An 8,604-nucleotide genomic window follows, 5' to 3' on the forward strand; every position below is an offset into this window, starting at 1 on the left:
ATAAAAAAAGAAAAGTAAGTAATTAATTAAATAAATATTAATAACATACTTAATAAGCATATAGATTAGACAAGCATATAGATTAAAAATCCCTTATCCTATAACATTTCTATTTAATTAATTAATTCTTAACCACCTAATATACCATAGTTAAATAAAGAGGCTAATATCCTTCTTATACTCCAGGCCTATTAAAATAACCTAAAATTAAGTCTCTAATGCGCCGCAAAGGTCTATAAAATCTCTTATACTACTCTCTATCGCCGATAGCATAACATATCTATGCATTGCGATTAAATCCCTAAATTACGCAAACTATTTAATCTAAAGGAATAAATCATTATCTAATTTATTCTTAACCTAGATTTATAAGGATTTCCCCCGCGACTATATAGTATTAAAGAAATAGCTAATTAATTACTCGCTAACTATAACGCATTACTTATTAGTAAGCGCTAGGCTAGAAACTTTATTAAGTGATACCTAGAGCTTAAGATGCGTTTTTTTTATAAATATAACTATTAGAGGGCCAAATATAAAGATCTAACTATTATTTATAATTAGTTTAAGCTCATTAAGAATATAATTATAAATTATAATATCTAATTAGAAGATATCTATAACTTTAATAAGACTAGCTTTATAATAGGCCTAATTCAGAGCGGGATAGTTATCATAGGCGCAGAAAGGCGTGGAAGACTGAAATTAGTATAGCCTAGAGACCGGGAATAAGTTATAGTCATTCAGGCAATCAATGCGAAAGGCCAGGCTATCCAGCTATTCATTATAGTTACGGGCTAATATTACCTCGCTAATTAATACTAAGAAAGTAGCCTCCCGGGCGATTAAGCTATTACGATGTCTCAAAATAGCTAGACTAATAACGAGATAGGTCTCGAGTGGCTAAAGCACTTTAATTAGCATATAACTAACTAATTAATTAGTCCTTATTATTTTTTAATCCTTAATAGCTATGAAAGTCACTACTTAGCTAACTTTAAGATATATTACGAGGAGAATAATATTATTATACTTTATATGCCGCCTTATTTATCTTATTTACTCTAGCCCCTTAATATTAGTTACTTTAGGCTACTTAAAAAAGCTTATAGTTAAGAAATAAAATATCTAATTAGATGCTCTATAACCTATGTTTTAAAGACTAAATTCTTCTTAGCCTTCTACGCTGCATTTTAAGCTATTATAATAAAGAAAAATATTAAAGTAGCCTTTAAAGGGGCTAGGCTTATTTCTTTTGACCTAGAAAGTATAGTCTTAAAGCTTAATATATAGCTATAGACTCTAATACCTACCGAGGAGGAGGCTAGCCCCTTTAACCCTTAAGTCTTAAAGACCCTAAAGATTATCCTTAAGGCCTAATCTTAGTTTAAATACCTTAAAAAAAGAATTAAAAGGCATAAAAATAGCTCTCTTAAATTAATTCTAGAAGTATTAAAGTCTTTTTCTAAGGGAATAAAGGCGGTTATATATAAAATAGCATTAATAAGGGCTAAGATCTAAGACCTTTAATAGGTAAATAAGGCATTAAGCCAGCAGTAGAGGGCAAAAAGGACCTACCTATAAAAAAGAGGGAAAATAACTCTAAATAAAGGAAGATAAGTAATTAATTAAATAAATATTAGTGCGCAGGTAGTAGCTAAATCGTCGAGAAGTAGTAATTAAGGAAGGTTAGCGCGACTAGGGGGTTTAGCGCTATGGTATATATAATAAGCCTAGTTATAATATAAGAATATATTAGGTAGTAATTAAGATATCTAGGGAAGAATATAATAAGTAGTTTTAATTAATTAAATAGTTTATTATATTTTTATTATAATTTATATCTTAGAAATTAAGATTTTTAATTTATATACTTATTTAATTTATATACTTATTAAGTATATTATACTTTATAATTATATTTACTATAAGTTAAAACTATTTTTAGATTTTTTTTAAATTTTTATACTTAGCCTTTTAGTAATTATATTTATAAAAAAAAATATATTTTTAGCTTTTCTTATTACTTAATAAAGTTAAAAGCCTAGTACTTATTAATAAGTAATATATTATAATTAATAAGTAATTAATTAGCTATTACTTTAATAATATATAATTATAGAGGAAAACCTCGCGTATTTAAGTTAAAAATAAATTAAATTATAATTTATTCCTTTAGATTAAATAATTAATATAAATTTAAGATAATATTATATTAGGATTAAATGCCTTGCTAGTAGCGATATAGCTGCCGCTTATTAATCTTATATATCCTTATAGCGCTTTAAATACTTAGTTTTAGGTTATTTTAAAGGGCTTAAAAGGTAAGAAGTATTTTAGCCTTAGTATTTAGGTCTAATATATTTAATAGTTAATAATTAATTAATTAAATAAAAAGTTAGGTATAAAAGGGAAAAGTATAGCGCTTACTTATCTGCGGCGCTCGCTTATTATATATGTTAACATATATATATAGCAAGTGGATTAGGTAAGCAAATAGACTAATTTGCCTTATAAAGGGATTTATACCTAATATTAAATTTATTTAAAAATTTCTAAGAAAATTAAGCTAAGCCTAAAATATATAAAATTAAAAGTTTAAGTATATTATATAATAAGCTACTAGTATTAAATTTTATATATTTTTAGAAAAGTCTTAGTTAGCTAGTATTTAAAAAGTTTATTTATACTCTATAAATAGCTATTACTCTATAAAGAAATTTTTCTAAAAGTCTAAAAATAATATAAATAGCTTATTTAGTAATCTAATATCTAATATAGCTTTTTTTAAGTTAGTAGCTATTTTATAGCTATTTTAATTAAGCTTAGAAATCTCTACTTCTAGTGCATAGTATACTTAATCTACTTGCTTGTCTGATCCACTTGCTATACATGTATGTTATTAAACTTAATTATTATAACCCTTTAAGTCTAAAAACTCTAGCGCTAGATTTTAGTTATCTAGGGTAGGTTATTTTTTAGCTGCACAGTATAGTGGTGCATATACTTGTTTGGTGCACATGCTTATCAGATACGTTAACAGGTATTTTAACCTCGGCATAAATTAACTATAATGTATGAGTTCTGCATTGGTATGGAATGTTCCTAAAGGTAAAGTTAGTGTCCGACGGAGGCGGACCTACTCTTGCCGACGGAGTCTAGCTACGCCCAGATATCAGGCCTTGCTCTGACGCTATCCCTGTCTTAATTGTAAACGCAATACGGGATTAAGGATTTGGAATCCGCCGACGGGGAGAAATGTGGCAACGCATATCACCTAAACAGATGGCATAATAATTTTAATTCACGGCAATTCTATATTAGCTAGCCGAGGCTCATAAAAATAAATTGCCGGTTGCAAGTCCGCTCTTGATATTATATAAATAGTGCATCTCATCTAGGGCGCTGAAGTTATTACGACAGTTTCATGCAACCTACCCCAGACCTTTACCACTCTTTCGCCATATTAACTATATTTTTGAGAAACAGTATTCTCAATATGAGTTACCACAAGACCCTCATTTACAAGAAGGTCCCCAATGGACTTCCAGTCCCTGGTGAAGACCTTGCCGTTGAAGCACGACCGATCGATCTCGAATCGCCTCCAAAGGGTGGCCTAATCCTCGAGATTCTACAAGCATCTTTCGATCCGTATCTCCGGGGCAAAATGCGCGACCCCAAAGTCAAATCATACTCCGCTGCCTTCGAAATCAACCAGGCTATCGTTAATGCCACGGTGTCTAATGTCCTCAAAACCGATAGTCCCGAATATAACGAGGGTGACTTGGTAGTTGCTGCCACTCCTATCGCCGAATATGCACGGGTGGAGGACCTCAAGGCGCAGATGGTCCGCAAGATTACGAACCCGTTTAGTCTCGACATTGGCCTGTTTCTCGGGCCCCTGGGGATGCCTGGTTTGACAGCTTGGTCTGGCTTGCATAAAATTGGACAACCCAAAGAAGGCGAGACGATCTTCATCAGCTCGGCCGCTGGCGCTGTTGGCCAAGTTGTCGGGCAGGTAGCTAAGCGAGCGGGTTTGACTGTGATCGGATCTGTTGGTTCAGATGAGAAGCTAGACTTCATAATTCATGAGCTAGGGTTTGACTCGGGGTTTAACTACAAGAAGGAGTCGCCATCGAGCGCGCTGGGCAGACTTGCTCCTAACGGCATCGACATTTATTTCGAGAATGTCGGTGGAGACCACCTCGAAGCCGCATTAGAAGCCATGAACATTGGCGGCAGAATCCCAATGTGTGGAATGGTAATCTCACAACTGCACATAGAGTCTAAGGAGCATGAGGCTGATTAGTACTTCCAGATTAGCGGCTATAATACGCCTATAGCAGAGCGCCCAGGGATCAAGAATATGGCCTATGTCGTCAGCAAGCAGATTCTCATGCAGGGCTTCATCGTTACCAACCCTGACTATTGGGCTGTCTACTTCGAGGAGCATCAAGAGAGTCTCCGGAAGTGGTTTGCTGACGGGAGCATGAAGGCAAAATTATCAGTGACAGAGGGCATTGAAAACGCGGCTGAGGGGCTTGTTGGCATGCTTAAAGGCGAGAACTTTGGTAAAGCTGTGTTGAAGATCAAATAATGTTTTCTGCATGGGGAAGGATGTTGTTCCGTCGCCAGTACGGATTTGCTATTACTAGAAATGAATTCACTATGTAATTGCATGAAGTTCGTACTGGCAGCTTTGAGTCATTAGTATGAGCCAGTGTAGGAAGCGAGATAGTACATTACTTTTGCCTCATGCGCCTGGATGTTTTGACAGGCAGCGTCTAGCTAAAAGAGAAAGCTTTATGTCGTTTTACATAATAAGATGGCCAGTTAGACGAAGTGCATTGCCTAGGAACTCAGCAAATATAAATCATATAAGTGCCGGATTCATCTTGGCTGGATTAAAAGGACGGCTGAACTCCCACATAACCGTTTGCCAGCGCGGTCTATAACGGGGAGAGTCTATCACCCGATGAAGCAACACAACCTTTACGAATTAACTAAGCCTAGAATGAAAGCACCAAGCAAAAAGAAGACACGGTTCACAAATAATCGATATTATGAGTGGGTCCTGAATACAAAAGAAATGTTCAGCTAGAACTTGACTCTACCAGTACTTTTCATGCTCTCAGCGCTGGCCACCACGGCATCTCGAGCGCTGCGTGGGGCCCAGTTCAGCTCTCTCTTAGCCTTTTCATTGCTTGTAGGTCTGACAATACCCAATTCTGGGACGATTAATGCAACGGACTTGTCAAAAGCGGCGACAATGCGTAAGAGAAAATCGGGGAGCATATGAGTTGGAACTCTCTTCGTTTCCCTTGCCGGCAACCCCTCTTTCAAGTATGTCGATATATCCTTTGTCGAGACCGAGAGTTCATCAGATATAGCCAAGTATCTTTGACCCGCTGCTTCTGGGGCCTCCATGGCCTTGATATGCAGGTCGGCGACATCCCTGACATCGACAATGCCGAATGAGAGGTTCGGTAATCCGGGAAGATCCCCATTCAGCATCCGGGTAGGGAGCTCCAAACTGGTGTTGATTTCGTTTCCAAGTGAAGGGCCCCAGACGCTAACTGGATTGACAGTCGCCAATTCCAAACCCTCCCCCTCATTCCTCAGCCACTGCCATGCATCTTGCTCCGCCAGAGTTTTGCTCTTTTCGTATGCCCCAACAGGACTTTTGGGGTCTTTCAGCACCGTCCAGTCCGTCTCGGTGAACGGGTCGTTGTTTGTTCTCTTTCCGTGTCCGTAGCCAATGGCTGCAAAGGAAGACGTAATGACAACACGTTTGACGGTCCCGGATTTTTTCGCAGCTTTGAGTGCTCTCAGAGTCCCTTCCCGAGCTGGTTTGATGGTGTCGTCTTCATTCTTGGGAATACTCGACGGGTAAGGGGACGCAACGTGGATCACAAAGTCGCAGCCTCTACAGGCCTCGTCCCAGCCTTTATCGCCGAGGAGATCGACTTCAAAGAACTCAACGCCGTTTGCCTGTTTCTCTGATATCCCGCCACTGCGAACCTTATCCCGCACAAGGTTGGAGCGGCTTAAAGATCGGACAGTAGTTCGGACAGTATAACCTTTCCCCAGCGCCTGAACGATAATGTGAGCGCCAATAAAGCCAGATCCCCCCGTAACGAGAACAGTTGTACCCGTCATGGGTGCAAAATTCATGATTGGAGGAGGTGATTAAAGTGAGGGTCTTGACGGGATCGTTTAGCACTGAGTTAGCAATACTATTACCTGCACTTGACCGTAACCTCGGTTTAATACGCTTTAATACTTGGTTCCAATGTTCAGCTGGCTCTTAAAGTTCCGCCGCCGCCGGCACGCTAATATGAGGATGGAGTGGGGCAAGCCGTGCTGCATCGGTGACCGATCAGACCGTCGGGTGAATTCACTGTGCCGGCGGACAACATAAAGATATTAGGTTGCCTTTATTCGATGTTTTTATTAACCTTTCTGCACAACGGGGAATATATCTTGGTTCAAAGATGAGAGAGATTGGTGAAAATGGTAGGGTCATCGAGGGCAAAATGTGAGTAACCCTCGGAATGCCCCGATCAAACCCCAAGCCACTGCCATCTCAAAAAAACGCACATGATAAGCGAGCGCACAATACAAGTGAGCACGCGCTTTCCCGTATCTAATCACTCTCACAACTGGCGTTGGGGTACATGTACTCGATCCAGTTGCTAAACGACCGCCATACCCAGTTCTGGTACTCATCTACATCATCAGAAAACCCGTCTTCCGAGTTAGAAGTATAATTGGTCCTAGCGCCAGCCTGCTGCAACATCGCGTTCCGACCCTCGAGATCTCTTGTCCCTGTGTTGATGCTAGGGAATTCGCAGAAATGGTTGGGCTCGCTCGGAGTTATTCCAAGCCCATTGGCGATTTCAATCTCGGCATTTGGCACAGCTCGTCCAGAGATGTTCGGTTCATCCACCATGCTGGGTTTCGGACCCTCGAGGGTTCGTCGCCGCGTCTCCACATGTAGCAGTGACGGTGCATTGCGGGTATCAGGATAGGTCGGCAACGTCTCGTCGTTTTCGAATGTTGTATTTTCTGGTAGTTTATTCGACGCATAATCTTGAGGTGAGAGCTGCGATTTACTTGGAGAGGAGGAATAGTCGAAGGTCCCTTCTCCCATCTCATGATGCAGCATGCAAATGCTAGCCAACGGAGAGCCAGTAGCACATGTATACCTCTTGTGTGGGGACTTTCTTCTAAACCATCTAATAACTGGCGCGCGATTGCGATTCAGATCTTGGTCCTTCCATAACCGCGTGTGGACAACCTGACTGATTGGCGCGGATGCCGGCATATGGATGATTTGTTAGGCAGCTGGAGCGTGGAGTATAATTGCGCCGCCTTCGGAATGTAATTGCGGATTCTGAGAGGATGGGGACAATGAGCAAAATGAACAGTATGTGAACTATAGCAGCCGCGGTCCTAAAGAATGACGGCCGAGCCATGACTTCCGTACACACTGTTGCAGAGTCCCCCCGACGGACATGGTGTTGAACCGACGCACTGAAACCCGTCTTGGAATGGCCCGCTTGCAGAGTTTACTAGCGGGGCTTTAAGTGAGCCTCCGCAACAAGTTACAGCACAATATAAAGTCCGTCTCGTGCTCACATGCCTTAAACACCGCTTATTTATCTATTCCTTATAATCTATACCGAGGCTGATTTTAGTTATTCAGCCTAGGCTTCTCCCGGTTATTACTTTATGCTAGTTTATTTAATAATTTAAGGTTTTAAAACTTTATAAAATTAATTATAATATATATAATAAGCTTATATCTTAGATAAGTAAATATCTTATAATATTATATAATTAAAAATATTAAAGTTTAATATTTATAAAATTAGCTATAATATATATAATAAGCGAGCGCCGCAGATAAGCAAGCGCTATACTTTTCCCTTTTATACCTAACTTTTTATTTAATTAATTAATTATTAACCACTAAATATATTAAACCTAAATACTAAGGCTAGAATACTTCTTGCCCTTTAAGCCCTTTAAAATAACTTAAAACTAAGTATCTAAAGCACTATAGGGATATATAAGATTAATAAGTAGCGGCTATATCGCCGCTAATAGGGCATTTAATTCTAATATAATATTATCTTAAATTTATACTAATTATTTAATCTAGAGAAATAGATTATAATTTAATTTATTTTTAACTTAGATATATAAGGTTTTCTCTTATAATTATATATTATTAAAATAATAGCTAATTAATTACTTATTAACCGCGATATATTACCTATTAATAAGCGCTAAGCTTTTAACTTTATTAGGTAATAAGAAAAGCTAAAGATATGTTTTTTTTATAAATATAACTACTAGAGGGCTAAGTATAAAGATTTAAAGGAAATCTAAAAGTGGTTTTAGCTTATAGTAAATATAATCGCGAAGTATAGCATTTAATTAAATAATATTTAAAACTTTAATAAGATTAGCTTTCTTATAAATATAATTATAAGCAGAATAGTTATTATTAGTATAGAAAGGCGTGGTTAATTAAAATTAATATAGCTTAGAAGCTAGGAATAGATTATAATAATTTAGGTAATTAATATAAAGGGC

The 8,604-nt window shown here is 37.8% G+C and overlaps 2 protein-coding genes across 2 annotated transcripts; one reads left to right on the forward strand and one right to left on the reverse strand.

The window, feature by feature from the left end:
- Window positions 1-3,499: 3,499 nt before the first annotated feature.
- Window positions 3,500-4,597, forward strand: LRP88_14394 (MDR family NADP-dependent oxidoreductase; the record flags this gene model as incomplete). Its single annotated transcript, XM_083250739.1, has 2 exons — window positions 3,500-4,261; window positions 4,319-4,597. 2 exons carry the CDS (start codon window positions 3,500-3,502, stop codon window positions 4,595-4,597), a joined length of 1,041 nt encoding a protein of 346 aa, XP_083093492.1.
- A 500-nt stretch (window positions 4,598-5,097) lies between these two features.
- Window positions 5,098-6,174, reverse strand: LRP88_14395 (SDR family oxidoreductase; the record flags this gene model as incomplete). Its single annotated transcript, XM_083250740.1, has 1 exon — window positions 5,098-6,174. The coding sequence occupies one exon, from the start codon at window positions 6,172-6,174 to the stop codon at window positions 5,098-5,100; it is 1,077 nt and encodes a 358-aa protein (XP_083093493.1).
- Between the last annotated feature and the right edge of the window lie 2,430 nt (window positions 6,175-8,604).

The sequence above is a fragment of the Fusarium phalaenopsidis genome (assembly GCF_050370095.1).
Source record: "Fusarium phalaenopsidis strain FUZ10S chromosome Unknown contig_32352, whole genome shotgun sequence".
In the NCBI taxonomy this organism is placed as follows: Eukaryota; Fungi; Ascomycota; class Sordariomycetes; order Hypocreales; family Nectriaceae; genus Fusarium; species Fusarium phalaenopsidis.